The sequence below is a fragment of the Mesoplodon mirus genome (assembly GCF_964341445.2).
Source record: "Mesoplodon mirus genome assembly, chromosome: 6".
Taxonomy (NCBI): Eukaryota; Metazoa; Chordata; class Mammalia; order Artiodactyla; family Ziphiidae; genus Mesoplodon; species Mesoplodon mirus.
Genome location: NC_138982.1, coordinates 129,207,803 through 129,226,507, shown reverse-complemented (window position 1 = coordinate 129,226,507; position 18,705 = coordinate 129,207,803). Strand labels below are relative to the sequence as shown.

Genomic DNA, 18,705 nt, shown 5'->3' with positions numbered 1-18,705 from the left:
TTTGCAAGGCAGAAATAGAGACAAAGATGTAGAGAACAAACATATGGACACCAAGGTGGGAAAGTGGGGTGGGGGGGATGAATTGGGAGATTGGGATTGACATATGTATACTAATATGTATAAAATAGATAACTACTAAGAACCTGCTGTATAGTACAAGGAACTCTACTTCACTGTACAGTAGAAGCTAACACAACATTGTAAAACAGCTATACTCCAATAAAAAAATTTAAAAAAAAAGAGAGGGGACCTGGCAAGAATAATACAGAGAAAGGAGGAGCCAATGCCAGGGTGCGTTCTCAAGCTGGTCCTTGTTAGGGAAAATTGGGGCTTGATTCTATCAACATTCTTGGAACAAACATGTATCACAGTCCTCTCTACTGTTTCCCAAGGAACAGAAAAGGACCCATTTAATCACTGACTCCTATTCTGGTCAAGGGCTGCCACATGGCTGTTAATCAACTCTACTGAGCTTCCCAGTTACATTTGAAGTATTGTGTTCTGCAGCTTCAAGGAGCCCCAGATGAGAAAGCATTCAAAATACAGGGTGTGACTGAAGGAGATTACTATGAGGCTATGCCTGCCTGAGAACGTTTAGAACAGCAATGACCAGAGTAAATGTGAAGAGGGCAGCAACATGTTGACACAGGTATTCAGAATTGTCCACCCATTGGAGTAAGCTGGTTTATACACTGATCAGATGCAAAAACAATGGCAAAAAGGCAAAATCTGTACAAAACTCAACAACTTTAGTTTTGAGACAAATCATTAACTGATAACCCTGGAAAGCCATCTTGCATATCCTTTTTTTAATCTGTTGGCCTGCACTTTTGAAACTCTTTGGCTGAGTTCTTCTTACCCTGTTTTTTCTCCTACATCCCCAATGATCTTGGACTTCCCTTTATTGTTCTACATCATTCAACCACAAACATCCTCAAACTGCATTCACCAGCCATTTCTCTGCGTTGTTGTGCCACTCAACAATCAAGGTGATCTTACTAAATGGATAAGACTAGCCTGCTTCATTTATTTAAAAATGTGTACCCATCCTGCTCATCTCTGAATTGAGTGTTCTGTGGCAATGAGACAAAACTCTTGGTCAGAGTTCAGTACCTGCAGTCTCACTGATCACTTTGACATTCCTTCCCCACCACTTTCAATGTCTCCCATAATCATTAGTCCCATTTGTCACTGATAATTCTGTGCCAATCATGTCTCTAATTCTTGCAACAATGTTTCAAGTCAAGGATTGTTGTTATCTCTTTTTTCTAAATTGAAGTATAGTTGATTTACAATATTGTGTCAGTTTCAAGTGTACAGCAAAGTGATTCCATTATATTTTATTTTCAGGTTCTTTTCCATTATAGGTTATTACAAAGTATTGAATATAGTTCCCTGTGCCATAGAGCAGGAGTCCCCAACCCCCGGGCCACAGATGAGTACTGGTCCACAGCCTGTTAGGAACTGGGCCGCACAGCAGGAGGTGAGCGTTGGGTCAGCAAGCAAAGCTTCATCTGTGTTTACAGCCGCTCCCCCATCACTCACATTACTGCCTGAGCTCCACCTCCTATCAACAGTATGGTGAGTTGTATAATTACTTCATTATATATTACAACGTAGTAATAATAGAAATAAGGTGCACAATATATGTAATGCACTTGAATCATCCAGAAACCATCCCCCCCACCATCTGTGGAAAAATTGTCTTCCACGAAACCGGTCCCTGGTGCCAAAAATGTTGGGGACCGCTGCTATACAGTAAAACCTTGCTGCTTATCTATTTTTTTTTCAGGATAACAGAAATAGAATTTATTAGATGGCCAGTTTCATGAATATATAAGAATGTGCTGTATTCTTATATTTCAATTGTGATTTTTTTGGTTTTATTTTTTGAATTTTTATTTTATTTATTTATTTTTTAACTTTTTATTTTATATTGGACTATAGTTGATTAACAATGTTGTGTTAGTTTCAGGTGTACAGCAAAGTGATTCCATTATATTTTTTTCAGGTTCTTTTCCATTATAGATTATTACAAGATATTGAATATAGTTCTCTGTGCTATATAGTAAAACCTTGTTGCTTATCTATTTTATGTATAGTAGTTTGTATCTGTTAATCCCAAACTAATTTATCTCTCCCCCCACCGTTTTCCCTTTTGGTAGCCATAAGTTTGTTTTCTATGTTTATGCATCTGTTTCGATTTCATAGACAGATTCACTTGTATTATTTTTTAGATTCCACATATAAGTGACATCATATGATATTTGGCTTTCACTGTCTGACAACTTCAATAAGTATAATATTCTCTAGGTCTATCCATGTTGCTGCAAATGGCAATATTTCATTCTTTTTTATGGCTGAGTAACATTCCAGTGTGTGTATATACATACATACATACACACACACACACACACACACACACACACACACACCTCGCATCTTCTTAAGCCAATCGTCTATTGATGAGCACCTGGGTTGTTTCCATGTCTTGGCTATTGTCAATAATGTTGCTATGAACACTGCGTTGTTTTTACACAGCAGGACGCTGAGGCTCAGGGAAAACAATTCCCTGAAGCCACAAGATAAGTATGTGGCCACGTGAGAATGCAGATTTTCAGTGTGGACTTGCCTCCCAGCTATCAGTGTATTAAGTGCAGGGGATAGGAAGGCTTCCCACACTTGGACATCATGCTTCTCTAGAACAATTTCCAAATCTCATGTTCTCAACAACCTATTACTTAGAGAGACTGCCTAGGTCACAGCTTCGCAACAGATACTGCATGAATATACTAGTCTACCATCAACAGGTTACAGGTGTGCTGAGATAGCTCTCTCCTCAGCTCACAGGATGGCCTGAGAGTTATCTGGGATGAGAAATTTCCCTGAGCCAGTATTCTGGACAGCAGGCATCCTTATCCATTGACCCAAGTAGGAGGTGCAAGTATAGTTTTCTATGGGTGAGAAAGATTGAGAAGCATGACCCTGAATTCTGAAGATATGCAAATGTCAGAGATTCTGAGCTCTCCATTCTAGTTATCCTAGTGGATTGCCAATGAACTGCAAAGCATAGTAACTCAGTCATTCCCTATCCATAAGATACAAAGGGGCTTTGTGAAATCTTAAATTCTTCTTGTAGGGAGGAAGCTTAGAAATCATCAGGTTCTGCTCTTTACCATTTGCAATAATCACTTCCAAAGTATCTGGAAAATTGACTTCCAGCCTCTGTTCAAACAGCTGCATTATGGAGGGAAGGGAGGTGGGGGGAGGGCCAGTTCCTCTCTCAATCAACTAATCAATATGTTGTGAGCTGAGTGGGGGGAAATTTTGTTTCAAATTTCTTCTTCTGTGGTCTCATGTGCCTCCTGCTGACTAAAAGTGTCCACTTCCAATTTTAGATTTTATTAAACTAAATATATTGTGTTAATTCATTTTAAGTTATCCCCAGAATACGGTTTTAAATTCACATGACTCTAGGAAGTCACTTTTATTGAGAGCAGCCAAACATTTACAAGTACACGCACTTAAGAGCCATTTTAAATTTTATCTTTTGTCACCACCTGGTGGTAGAACATTTTCTCACGTCTCTCTTTTTTTTTTTTTTTTTTTTTTTTTTTTTTGCACTTTAAGTTTTCTTCTGTTGGTGGTAAGGAAAATTTCTTAACCAAGAAAATGAGTTAACTTTACCATTGATCGTCAAGTATTAAACTTTAGCATTGAAGTCAAGTATTGATGCAGACTAAGCATGTAAACACTTAATAAATATATTTAATGAATGAATTCTAATTTGTTTTAGTGAATTGTAAAGTCTATGATTTTTTTTCACTTGAATTACATAAAGCTCTCATATGATGAATAAAAGTGATCCACAGTATTAGCTTAGAGGTAGTTTTCTTTCTTTTCTTAAGTTTAATTGATTTTTGGTTTAAGCTAATAGAGCTACATGAATGGAAAAAGTCGGCTGAGGCATTTTATTATTATTTTAAGAATGCAAATACATTTAAGTTACAACGTTTAAAAGATAGTTTCTATGACACAAAAGTTAAGATTTGGTAAAAATTTATGAAATATGATTGAAAAAGTGTGAAACCTTTGCAAATTCCTGAAGAACTACTGTATTAGGGGAAAAAAACAAACAAAAAAAACAAAACCTGAGCTCTACATCATTTGCTGTAGACCATCGCCACCTCGTGGATTGAGAAAGAAGTACTATAGGCTGTGAATCTTTTAAGGTGGAATTTTTTATTGATAGAAAACTCCTACTCGGAATTTAAATTAAATGCAATAATTGGAAACAACAGCAATAACAAGTCTGACAACATACTTACCTACCAAGCAATTAGATAATTAAAATTCCAAAAGGAATTTGATTAAAAACTATCAGTCAGAGTCATTTCTTAGCCCCCAATTTGGCTATACCATCCTAGGCAATAACAACGACTTTGAGGTTCAATTCCACATCTGTCAAGCAAAGGAAGTGGATTGGACAGACTTCTGCAAACGCAGGACTTTGGGATCATAGCAATTGTAAGTCCAAATGCAATATACATTCATTTTTCTGTTTTCAATATTTGTTATAGTTCTGGGTTTATAACCTGCTTGAAAGAGATGTTTTCTATTTTCTCATTTATAATCAAATAAAATATCCATTTGTCCATCATTTTAGGCCATATGCCCCCAGAAGAAGCACTAATGCTAAACAGCTTTCCTATGTCTAATTGGTAAATCCTATGGCATGAAAATATGAATAAATAGCATTACATGTTTATGAAATAGGCACATTAATCATTTCTGTACACAATGTTAACACTAAAACAATGCTAACAGCTCATGTATATGACCAGATTCTCTCATTTCATGGCTACTTGTTGAATACTTAATTTGGTATGGAATTCTCGAGAATTATTAATCCAGTATTGTGTCTTTAAAATGTATGAAACTTTTCCTTTTCTCTGTTAACAGGGGACAAGAAACCTTTTAAAAGGTCAAACTGTTTGTTGTAAGAATATTTTTATGTCAAATATTTTAACTTTTATTAGGTCATCTCTATAAATAATAAAAACTGGTTAAGGTCAGTATATTAAAACATAACAAGATTTACATTTATATAAACTTATATGTAGTCTAGAAAAAGAAAATCAGAAATATGGCAGAGTTTAGAACAGCATGAGGTCTTTTGGATGCATGTTTAAATCAAAGGGCAATCATTTTATAAGTGTGAGAGTGTGAAACTTATTTACAAGGACCTAATATTTCATGTCACTTTTACTAGTGCCATGCACAAATTCTGCTCTGTTGGTCTCGTTTCTACAGCGAGTTATTTTTTCAATTCACTATTTTCTTTATAAATATACATATATGTTATGTGTATATAGTTGTGTGTTACCACAAATGCGTAAAGAGTGCCGATCTTTAAAAAAAAAAAAAAGTAAGTAGATTAAATGTTCTTCTGAGCATGGATGAAGTTTTTCAAGCTTAGTAATTGGCAACTCCTACATCCATGCCTCTGTTGAAGTGATTAAAAAAGAATCATTTCCCAGAACTACAGGTGCACAACAGATTGGAATCATTATGCAAAAGAACAGAAATCTGGAAAAAAAAACCAGTGAATAAAAAAAGCCATGTTCCTGGCCACTTCTGCCTTTAGCTCTTTGTTTTTTTTTTTCAGCTCTATTTGGATATACAACATGAAATATGTAAAAATTATAATAGAGTTGAAGTAAGCCATTCAAGATTAGCAATGTATGCCTTGAATTAAACAAACTCCAATCAGAATGCACTGGAGATGGAAATGAACTAAAGGGCAAACTTGTATTAATACATTTTAAAAGCTAAAGTTTATGTAGGGGAGTTGACGGATTGGAATGCATTACATGAGTTTTTAGAAAACTACACATTTTCTGCTGGTCTTATGAATTTCCCAACCTGTACCAATTCAAGAGAATCACATTTTCACTTATGGATGTGTTAAGCCTCTCAGACCCTGGGCCACCTCAAGTGTTTGAAATCTCCATCCCAAAGCCAGTCTGAGGCCCCAACTGCTGGTCACCGTGTGTTGTTTCCAGAGCCCTCTTCTGAGCAAGAGATGTGAAAATTTATTGATGGCTTTGTTGTCATGTTTCCATGATTCCAGTCAAGATCTTGTAAGTGTAAAGTGACTTTTCCTCAAATGTTCCCCTAAGAATGTCATCTTTCATCTAGCTGGAGAGAAAGAACAAATGAAATGAAATAAATAAATAAATAAATACTGTAACAGAGGGGGGAAATGTATGTAAAACAAACAAACAAAAAAGGTCTGGAAATCAAACTGAGGAGTAGGGATATTTGGGAAATGAAACCTGTGAAAGCAAAGAGGAATAACTCTTAGTTCAAAGAACAGCAGAATGAGTTAGGCTAGACAGTATAGAAATGAATGGGGCCACTCATTAATGTGTATGTCAATATTAAATTTGAAGGAATAATGGAATGGGGTGAGAGACTGGGTGAAAGGGGGTGGCCAGAAACAGGGTCAAATAGTTAGATGGTGGGAGAATGGAAGAGCAAAGAAAAAAACTGGTCATTGAGTTACTTTAACCTGCTGTTAAAATATATGTAATTTCTGGGTTATTCATTCAACATTTATCTATGACAATGACTCTTAAGAAAGCATCCACGCCTAAGTGTATGGGGACCAGGGGTTGTTTTAAACGCTTTGCTTCTCTGTGCCATTCTTTCTGATTTGATCTTTCCTAAAGAGTGGGAAGCAAAGATTTTGTTTTTGTTTTTCAAGTAGGCGACCTAGAACTCCGAGAGAAAAGAGGAAGTTGGAGAGGTTTTCTGAAAGCAAAAGTTGTAAGAAGGACTCGTTGGAGGACTTGCAGGGGACGCTTTGGGCTAGAACAGAATGAAGCTGGGAAGATCTGGGGAGGAGTAATGAAAGGGACGAGATCAAACTTGGTGAAAACTGAGGGGCGGGAGCGGCGAGGCAGGAGACAGGGCCGGGCGAGGAAGTGGGAGCGCGCGAGTGTGAGGGACACGGGTCTGCCCCGGGTTTGGGGCGGTCGTTCTCACCATTGTCCCCGTGGTTTTCCGCCTGGGGAAACGTTATGAAACATTTCCTTCCTCTGTGTCATTGAACCCCTCCCTCTTTTTCGATGGAAGAGCTGCTCAGCTTTTGCTTAGGGACCTATCTAGGTGGAAAAGCTCAACGTTTCTCGCTTTCCTAACGCGGAGGCAGCCTTTTCCCTTCCTCGGGGAAGAGGAGGGAGGGGTCGGGGAAGGAAACCGACTGCATAATTTCCCCACTGTACACTTTGTAGTCCCAGCGATGCCGCCGCTCCCTGGGTGCAAAAGTGGGGTTCCTTGACGTTTGTGCCAGACCTGGCCTACGTCCTGCAGCTGCTAGTAGGTGGAAGAAGGCAAACTGGGTGGGAGTTGATTATTTCTCGAATGAAGAGAATGCGTGGTTCCCTCCCTAGGCTCTGGGAAATTGAACCGCGCGTTCCAGATCACCTATTCCGGAAGTGTGAACCCGGGTTCCCACTGAGAAGTCTCTAAGGCTGGGGCCGGAGGGGGGGGGGTTGGTGGAATGATGGTGGAAGGGGGAAGGGCGAAGGTTTAAAATGCAAACCCATTTTAAAGTCAATGGCCTGGAAAGTGTCTCCTGGCTTCCTCACGCAGGCACGCTTTCTAGGGGACGCGCTGGCCCTATCAAGGTTTCCCGAGAAAAGTTGGGGCGAAGAGAGAGCACGCTACAGCAAACCGGCCTGTGGCAGGCCAGGGAGATGGAGAGGTGGAGTGGGGTATTTTTCTAGAAAGGGGAGCCCTGGCTCATCTCCCAGATTGAAGAGGCGGGCGCTGGCGGGGGTGGGATGAGGTGAGAGAGGGGGCCGGCGCAGGGACAGCCCCCCGGCAGGGAAATCTTGGAGAAAGGACTCCGCTCTCCACCCCGACCGTCCCTTCTGGAAACTTCAGCCCCACGCGCGAACTGCGCTCCCGCAAGAAAGGGGCGGCGGGAAGGGACGGTAGTCCGGGAAGGCGGCGGGGGGAGAGCGCGGTGGCAGGGAGTACCTTCTCCCAGCAGCAGCCCCAGACGTACAAAGTGCTGCTCACAGCGCCCCTCCTGCGCCTTCCGCCCCCAGACTGACGAGCCAGTGGCGCCGAGCCAGAGCGGAGGCCGCCCCCTCCCCCGCCCAGGCCCGCGGCGCAGAGCGCGGTTTCGCTCCGACTGAGTTCAGGGGGCGGTGTCCCGGGGATAGAAAGGCGGCCAAGAGGGAGGAGAAAGGGGGTAAGGGGGGGTGGGCGGAGACATATTCAAAGACTATAAAAAGGCGGCCCGGGCTGCCCCGTTCTTGCACTCGCTGGAAAGCGGCTCAGAGCCTGGGGCCTTTGCATAGCCAGGGCGCGCAGTAGGGCCGAGAGGACAGAGCCCAGCGCAGAGCGAGGTGCACCGCGACCGAGGCGGAGGCCGAAGTGAGGAGCTCCAGGCGCCGATCCTTGTGTGGCCCGTCGTCCCTCTCCCGGAGGCGTCCCAGGGCGCTCCGTGTCTCCGCATCAGCCACCCCGCCAGAGCCTGCTGCGCGGTGCCTCCAGCTGTTCGCTAGAAGAAAAACTTCCCGCGCGCCGGCATAACTGCAGCGCCTCCTCTCTAGTGACTCCGGGAGCCCCATCTGCGGCTGGCTCTGCGCGCACTTTCCAAGAATCATAGCAATTGTTAATTTTAACAATCCCGAGGCAGGCCAGCGAGGCTCTGCGCTCCGGACCCGAACAATAGCCCCTTCGCTCAGTGCGCGGCGGCGCGCGGTGCCTCCCGGGACTCGGGTGCCGCGAGCGGTCCCCGCGGGGTTCAGAAGGCGCACGGCAGGAGGCGACATGGGGAACACGGCGCGACGGCCTCGAGGCTCGCAGCCTGCGCCCGTGCTGCTGCGGCTGCTGCTCGCCGCGGCCTCAGCGCTGCTGGTCGTGCCGGGAGTGCGCGGGCGCCCCACCGAGGAGGAGGAGGAGCTGGTGCTCCTGGCACCGGAGCGCGACCCAGGACACAGGACCACGCACCTCCGCCTGGACGCCTTCGGCCGGCAGCTGCTGCTGGAGCTGCAGCCGGACCGCGGCTTCCTGGCCCCCGGCTTCACGCTCCAGACGGTGGGGCGCAGATCCGGGCCCGACGCGTCGCGTTCTGATCCCGTTGGCGACCTGGCGCACTGCTTCTACTCTGGCACGGTGAACGGCGACCCCAGCTCCGCCGCCGCTCTCAGCCTCTGCGAGGGCGTGCGCGGCGCCTTCTACCTGCAAGGCGAGGAGTACTTCATCCAGCCCGCGCCCGCCGCCGCAGCCGGGGAGGAGCCTCCGGCGCGGCCCCAGTTCCATCTCTTGCGGCGGAGGCGGCGGGGTGGCGGCGGCGCCAGGTGCGGGGTCCTGGACGACGAGACGCAGCTCGCGGGGGTAGCGGGGTCGGAGGGCGAACACGCCACGGCGGAGGGGCCATCGCGGGACCGAGCGACACAGCGCACGGGACAGCCAACAGGTATCATTCCCAGAAGAGTGGTTCCCACTTGTCTCTCCATTCATCTCCCTCTCCCTACCTTCTCTGTGCTGCGCGACTTGAGGGTAGAGTCCTGTTCGCAGACGCGAGCCTATGTCTGCGGACAGGACGGAGACGTGGTGTGGAGGGAATGCGGCTTAAAATTTGGGTTGGTGAACTAACCAAAGCCTGCTGGAGCAGTTAATTCCATTTGCCCTAATAATGAATGATCAAGACAGGACAGACGTTATCAATGATGTTTCTGCTAAGGAGAAGCGTTGATCCGGAAGGGAGAGCTGGTAACCCAATGCCTCCCACTTTAGTTGAATGTGAGCTTGTGCGACTTCTTTCCACCTTGTTCATTTCTTTTTAACAATTGTGCACGTGTCCTTTGGTCGAGTTGCAGCTTCGCGCTTAGTTTTGTAACCGCTGCCTGTTCGCGCACCCTGAGCCCAGAGGAGGGCAGAGATGGAGGGGGAGGAGGGATAGTGACCTCAGAATGTGCAGCCCGCGAGCCTGGACAGCTGCGCTACGATCCCTGTTCTACTGGCCTCAGTTCCCTTCCCCCCTTTAAGAGTCTGATCCCGACCGGCTGGCGGTGGCGGGGCCCCTCTGCAGAACCTGCTTGGGAGGTCTCTGCCCGGCTCGCCCCGCCTCTCCGCGCCTCCCACCAGCCTCCCACTTTGCGCTCCCTCTCGCGGCCATAATTCTGCTCGGAAGCACTGTTGAAAGTTAGTCACCGGTGATCCTTCCTGCTCCGCCTTCCCCTGTTTCTCTCGGTTGTGTGCAGTGCTTCCTGTCTAGTTCTTTTCATTCTGTCACTCACTGGGGTGCCTTGTTTCTTTTTGAACTTTCTCACGTGGCTTGTAAAATGTTCCTCTTCACCCCTGTACGTCCGCTCCTTGAAGCGGTTACGTGGTCAGAGCCCAGTGTAGAACGTCCCTGGGGGCTGGGTCTCAGTCAGGAGTCAGAGGGCTCTTTTCGAAACAATCAGCCGTGGCCCCGTGGTCCGAAGCAGGAACTTATTTCCCTGGGGCGGTGGGAGTGGGGCAGTCGGCTGCTTGGCAGACTGGGTGGTCCTTGTGCCCGGATCTGGCAAGAGCAGACCACCGCAGGGACCCGTGGAACGAGCGAGCAGTGCAGTGCAGGCTGAGATTCCTTCAGGCCCGGCCCCTCGGCAGAGGCCACAGCCCAGTCCTGGGCCTTCCACGTGGAGCCCGATGATCTCATTCAGGATTTGATTCCTGGCCTGTGAAAGAGTGACTCAGGGGCTCTGCCTGCCCCCCTTGCTCCAAGATTTTACTACAGCTGGGGAGAATGGTTGCACACACTGCCTTTTTCAGATTGTATGATCTCAGAGAGGACAAAAGAAATCCTGCTCAAAAAAAAAAAAAAAAAGCCTGACCTGACACCCCTCAGAGGAGCACATGGCCTTTTTTATTTACAGTAAAGGAGAAAACTTTAAAAATAACATTTTCGGTGAAAAGAAATGCAAATATTTTTGTTATTGTTGCTCCGGGTGTATTTTTGTATTATTTTCTTTGACTGGTTAGGCTTTCTTTATATACTCTGGGAAGGTAACTATCCTTGGCTAAACTGTCCCTGAACAAACTATCTTCCTTGTGTCTTTACAGGAACTAGAAGCCTAAGAAAGAAGCGATTTGTGTCCAGCCCCCGCTATGTGGAAACTATGCTTGTGGCCGACCAGTCCATGGCAGAGTTCCACGGCAGTGGGCTAAAGCACTACCTTCTCACCTTGTTCTCGGTGGCGGCCCGGTTATACAAACACCCCAGCATTCGGAATTCAGTTAGCCTGGTGGTAGTGAAGATCCTGGTCATCTATGAGGAGCAGAAGGGGCCAGAAGTGACTTCCAACGCTGCCCTCACCCTGCGGAACTTCTGCAACTGGCAAAAGCAGCACAACCCGCCCAGTGACCGGGATGCAGATCACTATGACACTGCGATTCTTTTCACCAGACAGGTGAGAAGAAGACATTGCCAATGATGAGAGTATTCTCTTGCGAATCAGTTTTGTAATAAGCAAACGTATGTAAGGCATTTTACCAATATTTTTGCACTTATATTTTTTAATTGGCTACCATGATTAATCTTCCTTATTCCTTTTAATATTTTAATATCTCAAGTTTCACAGTCTTATTTGAATAGCATTGGGGAAAATCTTAAAGTCACACAAAGTACTCCTAAAAGAACGGCTCAACAACAATGAATGTAGATGCCCTAAAGCACATGTGAAGTTACACCCTGCCAAAAAGTTAGATCACAAGGTTCGTGCTCTGTCTCTGTTAATACGGACATACCTTTGCTCCTTGTAGGACCTGTGTGGCGCCCAGACATGTGATACTCTTGGGATGGCAGATGTTGGAACTGTGTGTGATCCCAGCAGAAGCTGCTCGGTCATAGAAGATGATGGCTTACAAGCTGCCTTCACCACAACCCACGAATTAGGTGAGTCTGTTTTAGAGTGAGAGTTAGCCCAATTCATGAATTCAAATTGATAAATTATGTATTAATTTAAGAGGGAGAGTCTGCAGGTTATATTGCTCTTTTAAGGTGCCAAATCTCCCTAGAAACTGCAGAAAATAGTTTTCCACTCTTCTCAACATGGTCATTTTTGTTAGAATGCAAAATAAGATAGTAGGAGCTATGGACACATTTGGAAATTTACATGTTTGTTTACACCCTGTGAAAAGTAGACATTGTCTCTAAAATAGATTATCTCCAAAACACATTTCTTCCTCTAGAAATATCACTTTGAGACAAATGAATCCCTGTTGGGGAAAAAAAATGCTGCAAATGACCTGTATTTTAATGTGGGTTTCGGATGTCTTCTTAGGCCATGTGTTTAACATGCCACATGATGATGCAAAGCAATGTGCCAGCATTAATGGTGTCAACCGGGATTCCCACATGATGGCGTCAATGCTTTCCAATTTGGACCGCAGCCAGCCCTGGTCTCCTTGCAGTGCTTACATGATTACATCATTTCTGGATAATGGTCATGGTAAGATGCTCCAGCTACTTTTTCTAGATGGTATCCAACCATCCACATGTAGGGTACTAGTGAAACCAGCTCTTTCTTTCTTTTCTGTCCTTTTTATTTTCCCTCCTTCAAAATGACTTTCATTGTCAACCGCATGCATTTTTAGATCTTAATTTCCAGTAAAAGATAGTGCTTCTGGTCAGGTAGCTCCCAGAGTACATTAACTTAAGTTTTTAGCAGAACAATGATTTCCTGTCATTGTTAATGCAGAAATATCCCATTGAGAATAATATCTTAATGATAGTTTAAATCTCTCTGACATTCTCCCCCCAAACTCTTCAGCTTTCAAATCGCTTCGCTATATATTATTGCTTTTGGTAAGTATTTTCTGAAACTGATCTACCCCCTGCATGCTTCAATTTGCTATTTCTTAATATTCATTGGCATTTTTCCTTGCAGGCGAATGTTTGATGGACAAGCCCCAGAGCCCCATACAGCTCCCCTCTGATCTCCCCGGGACCTTGTACGATGCCAACCGGCAGTGCCAGTTTACATTTGGGGATGAGTCCAAACACTGCCCGGATGCGGCCAGCACGTGCACGACCCTCTGGTGCACAGGCACCTCTGGCGGATTGCTGGTGTGCCAGACCAAACACTTCCCCTGGGCCGACGGCACCAGCTGTGGAGAAGGGAAATGGTGTGTCAACGGCAAGTGTGTGAACAAGACTGACAAGAAGCATTTTGATGTGAGTTTTCCACTGCAACACACGCTCCTTTAAAATTCAGAATTGAAAGAGACCAAGTGATGCTAAAACATTAGATACCACGTTAGCATCCTGACCTGTGGGCTCTCGCAGGGATACAGGATAGAGTCGTATTATTGATTCTTTGTCCCATGTCTTTCTCTTCTATTTCCTGAAAAGGTCTCCGTAGAGGTTTCTAACGCTGATCATTTGTGTCTCCATTTAGACTCCTGTTCACGGAAGCTGGGGGCCGTGGGGGCCCTGGGGAGACTGTTCAAGAACATGTGGTGGAGGAGTTCAGTATACAATGAGGGAGTGTGACAACCCGGTCCCAAAGAATGGAGGGAAGTACTGCGAGGGCAAGCGCGTGCGCTACAGGTCCTGCAATATTGAGGACTGTCCAGAGAATAATGGTGAGTAGAGAGAAGGTGAAAAGGATGCGCTGTAAACGGGTGGTTGAAGACCGGAAACGGATAACACCATCGTCTCCTTCTATTTCCAGGAAAAACCTTTAGAGAGGAACAGTGTGAGGCACACAATGAATTCTCCAAAGCTTCCTTTGGGAGCGGGCCCGCGGTGGAGTGGACACCCAAGTACGCAGGAGTCTCACCCAAGGACAGGTGCAAGCTCATCTGTCAAGCCAAAGGCATTGGTTACTTCTTTGTTTTGCAGCCCAAGGTAGTGACTTTTCTTCAGACTTTTTGCCTAAGAAACAAGGCCTTAGCTTGCTCCCTTTTCATGCCAGCTCTGTTGTACTTTCTTTAATTTATATATATATATATATATATATATATATATATATATATATATATATAAAGCTGAGCTTTTAATTTATTTATTATTTATGGCTGCATTGGGTCTCCGTTGCTGTGCACGGGCTTTCTCTAGTTGCAGCGAGCAGGGGCTACTCTTCGTTGCGGTGCGCGGGTTTCTCATTGCAGTGGCTTTTCTTATTGCGAAGCACGGGCTCTAGGTGCGAGAACTTCAGTAGTTGTGGCATGCGGGTTTCAGTAGTTGTGGCTCGCAGGCTCTAGAGTGCAGGCTCAGTAGTTGTGGCACACGAGTTTAGTTGCTCTGCGGCATGTGGGATCTTCCCAGACCAGGGCTCGAACCCATGTCCCCTGCATTTTCAGGCAGATTCTTAACCACTGCGCCACCAGGGAAGCCCTAATTTATATATTAACGTGTTCAATTTCAGGTTAGAACTTCTTTGCTTCTAGATACATTGGCAACTGCTTGCTTTGAGTTTGGTGCTGTTTTGGGTTATGAATGAAGCTTGAATCCAGTGCTTATGATTCTTGCAATGGTTTATTATTACTCCTATATGTGAAGAAAAGCCCTTTACCCATGGTTAGGTAAAGTATGTGTTAACATGGAAACCATCCAGTGGTTTTGGAAAATAGTTCAGGTGTGGCCCAAAGTACTTGTCACTGGGTGACTAGCAGTAGTATGTGCAAATGGGCTTATTAAAATGAAAGTCTGAGCATTGAGAGCTCTTGTGTTGAGAACATATACTGAACTAATGGAAGCATTGTTTTGCTGAGGAGATGAATCTGGCTCTGAGGTAGAAAATGGAATTGAATTTGGTTGAAATTATCATGTGTCATTATCACTGTGGGCTATGAAAACAGTCTTCAGTTGCAGATTCAACATTCAAGTGATTTATTCAGCACCTGTTATTGCCAGGTAGTATTCTAGATATTGGGGATACAGCAGTAAACAAATTGACAAAAAGCTCTGCTTTTTTGACCTTAGCTAAAAGTGAGATAGGATACAAATAATCAAAATATTTATAATATTTTCAGATGGAAAAAAAGCCAAAGAGAAGGGTAGTGTGTGCCGTGTTATAGAGTACTATATTAATTTTGATAGTCAGGAAAGCAAAGATGTAATGTTAATGAAGAAAACTTTCAGAACTATCCTAGCATCATCTCTTGCCCTTGTTAATGTGTGACACCAGGTACGTGCCCTTCCTTTTTCAGGTGGTAGATGGCACTCCTTGTAGCCCAGATTCCACCTCTGTCTGCGTGCAAGGACAGTGTGTAAAAGCTGGTTGTGATCGCATCATAGACTCCAAAAAGAAGTTCGATAAATGTGGCATTTGTGGAGGAAATGGATCTACATGCAAGAAAATATCAGGATCAGTTACTAGGGCAAAGTAAGTTTTAAAATGCCATACTCCCAAAGGTCTTATCATTTCGATGTAACTTTTTACAGGTCTGGTAAAAATTACATTCTTAAATGATTACCTGGTGTTTCAAGCTAAGTATTGATTATATGATTAGCTGGTGAATGAGAGATTTTTATATCTGTTTTCCTTGTCTGCAGACCTGGCTACCACGATATCGTCACAATTCCAACCGGAGCCACAAACATTGAAGTGAAACAACGGAATCAGAGGGGATCCAGAAATAATGGAAGCTACCTTGCCATCAAAGCTGCCGATGGCACATATATCCTGAATGGCGACTTCACTTTGTCCACTTTAGAGCAAGACATCACGTACAAAGGTAGTGTCTTGAGATACAGTGGCTCCTCTGCAGCATTGGAAAGAATTAGAAGCTTTAGCCCTCTCAAGGAGCCCTTAACCATCCAAGTCCTGACAGTGGGCAATGCCCTTCGACCGAAAATTAAATACACCTATTTCGTGAAGAAGAAGAAGGAATCTTTCAACGCCATCCCTACTTTCTCCGAATGGGTCATTGAAGAGTGGGGCGAATGTTCCAAGTCATGTGGACAGGGTGTGCAGAGAAGGCTGGTGGAGTGCCGAGACATCAATGGGCAGCCCGCTTCAGAGTGTGCAAAGGAAGTGAAGCCGGCCAGCACCAGACCTTGTGCGGACCTGCCTTGCCCCCTCTGGCAGCTGGGGGATTGGTCGCCATGTTCCAAGACTTGCGGGAAGGGTTACAAAAAGAGAACCTTGCAGTGTCTGTCCCATGATGGGGGTGTGTTGTCTCACGAGAGCTGCGATCCTTTAAAGAAACCTAAGCATTACATAGACTTTTGCACAATGGCAGAATGCAGTTAAGCAGGGGCAGTGTTGAGGGAAAAAGGCAGTGGGGAAGGGCTGATGCACTGAAATCAAGAAGGCTGGAGGAATCCAATGCACCTTGCCGGTGATCAATGAGGTGTGCCGATGAGTTGGGAGGTACAGGTAGGTAGAAAAGAAGTTCGATCATCAGAACTGCCTTCCAGTTACAAAATTGATAGGGTAGTTTATGAGGATCATTAATAGCAGACCAATAAGATAGCATGAGAAAGCCCCAGGGCGTTATTATTTCTTTTGTTAAGTCTATGACAAGTTTTTACAAAAATAGAAACAATTGTCAAAGTAAGTGTAAGAAATATTACAATCCCTGTTTCCTGGTACTGATGAAATACTTTGTATCATGGAGGTTGGGAAATGAAAAGCAGGAGGAAGATGAGATTTTTGGTTTAAGATGTGGCTTACTTTACCTCACTACCTATGGAGGGAGAAAGGAATACACATAGGATCTTTGACCATCACTGTTCCTAACTGCTGTGGTTTCAGAGAATGTTTATGCCATCTCTTCTGCTGAGAGTTAAGAATTCAGGACTGTCCAGCATGAGAAATGCTTAGCAACGTCCAGTGACTCAAATGACTCCATCTTTCCTTTCTTGTGCTGTTATTGTGTCTTTATTTGTGAATTCATTTTGACGAAGAAACAATTCCATGTATTTGTAAAAAAAACAGCATTAAATCTACAAGGGGAAGAAAAGCAGTGATGTATCAGATGCTGGTAAAAGCTAGGGGAGGCCCGTTGATCTGGGTACCTCCTACATTTCTTTCCTCCTGATGTAAGCCTACTTAAGGAATGTGGATGTGGAAAAAAAAAAAAAAAAAAAACACAGTTTGTGTCTGAAAAAAGTAAGATCACACAAAAAGAATGTAATGCCAGAACAAGAATGGGGTGTGTACAAGGGGGTCCCCAGTGTTTGGGGACATTGAGAACACACATCTCACGGTGGGGAGGCTACTGAGGGGTAGCGGGTCCATCCCCAGCAGCTGGTCCAACAGTCATATCCTGGTGAATGTCTGTTCAGCTCTTCTACTATGAAAGAAAATGACTTTTTTCCATATGTATATAGTAAAATATGTTACTATAAATTCTATGTACTTTATAAGTATTGGTCTGTGTGTTCCTTCTAAGAAGGACTATAGTTTGTAATAAATGCCTATAATAACATATTTATTTTTATACATTTCTTTCTAATGATAAAACTTTTAAGTTATATCGCTTTTGTAAAAGGTCATATAAAAATAGAGTATTTATACAATATATGTTACTAGGAAATAATAAAAGGACACTTTTTGAACATGTGTCTTATTTTTTTTAATGGGAATTAATTCCTGGGTAGGAAATCTGAAACACAGATTTTGAATTTTTGTTTGTTTTGTTTTAAAAATGTCTGGTTTATTACCTTTTTAACACTGATAAAAATGTTTCATTGCATACATTTTTTTTAAAACATCTTTATTGGAGTATAATTGCTTTACAATAATGTGTTAATTTCTGCTTTTTAACAAAGTCAATCAGCTATACATATACATATATCCCCATATCTCCTCCCTCTTGCGTCTCCCTCCCACACTCCCCATCCCACCCCTCTAGGTGGTCACCAAGCACCGAGCTGATCTCCCTGTGCTATGTGGCTGCTTCCCACTAGCTATCTATTTTACATTTGGTAGTGTATATATGTCCATGCCACTCTCTCACTTTGTCCCAGCTTACCCTTCCCCCTCCCCGTGTCCTCAAGTACATTCTCTACATCTGGGTCTTTTTTCCTGTCCTGCCCCTAGGTTCTTCAGAACCTTTTTTTTTTTTTTTTTTTAGGTTCCATATATATGTGTTAGCATACGGTATTTGTCTTTCTCTTTCTGACTTACTTCACTCTGTATGACAGACTGTAGGTCCATTCACCTCACTACAAATAACTCAGTTTCATTTCTCTTTATGGCTGTGTAATATTCCATTGTATATATGTGCCACATCTTCTTTATCCATTCATCTGTCAATGGAACAGATATTGAATCTGAAGAGAGAATATTTTCTTCAATTCTTTGGAAGTATGATTTCATTCTAATGAAATTATTTTATGTATCCTTGGGGTATGTGATTGCTACAAAGAAAGAAATCTATTATATCTTTGCTGATAGATAGGTGTGTTACTAATGTAATAATATACACCAGTGGTTGGCCAACGTTTTCTGTAAAGAGCCAAATAGTAAATAGGTTTTGTGGGTCATACCATCTCTGTCACAACTACTCAACAGTGCTGTTGTAGCATGAAAACAGCAATAGACAATACAGAGATGAATGGGCATGGTGGTATTCTAATAAAACTTTATTTATGAAACAGTGGGCCAAATTTGTTCTGTGGGCATAGTTCACCAACCTCTGATGTGTAACATATAAAATGGAAAAAGATGGGATTCTGGATAC

The 18,705-nt window shown here is 43.8% G+C and overlaps 1 protein-coding gene across 1 annotated transcript; it reads left to right on the top strand.

Annotated features, from left to right (window-relative positions):
• Positions 1-8,610: 8,610 nt before the first annotated feature.
• Positions 8,611-17,578, top strand: ADAMTS1 (ADAM metallopeptidase with thrombospondin type 1 motif 1). The gene is made up of 9 exons (XM_082626022.1): positions 8,611-9,499; positions 11,131-11,477; positions 11,830-11,962; positions 12,351-12,518; positions 12,957-13,243; positions 13,467-13,653; positions 13,743-13,918; positions 15,223-15,398; positions 15,569-17,578. Exons 1-9 carry the CDS (start codon positions 8,851-8,853, stop codon positions 16,266-16,268), a joined length of 2,823 nt encoding a protein of 940 aa, XP_082482148.1. The 5' UTR covers positions 8,611-8,850; the 3' UTR covers positions 16,269-17,578.
• The last annotated feature ends 1,127 nt before the right edge of the window (positions 17,579-18,705 follow it).

Coding starts and splice junctions, on each gene's coding strand:
- ADAMTS1 (XM_082626022.1), top strand. CDS start 8,851: ATGGGGAACACGGCGCGACGGCCTCGAGGCTCGCAGCCTGCGCCCGTG. Junction 11,478..11,829: donor CGATTCTTTTCACCAGACAG/GTGAGAAGAAGA, acceptor TGCTCCTTGTAG/GACCTGTGTGGCGCCCAGAC. Junction 11,963..12,350: donor CACCACAACCCACGAATTAG/GTGAGTCTGTTT, acceptor ATGTCTTCTTAG/GCCATGTGTTTAACATGCCA.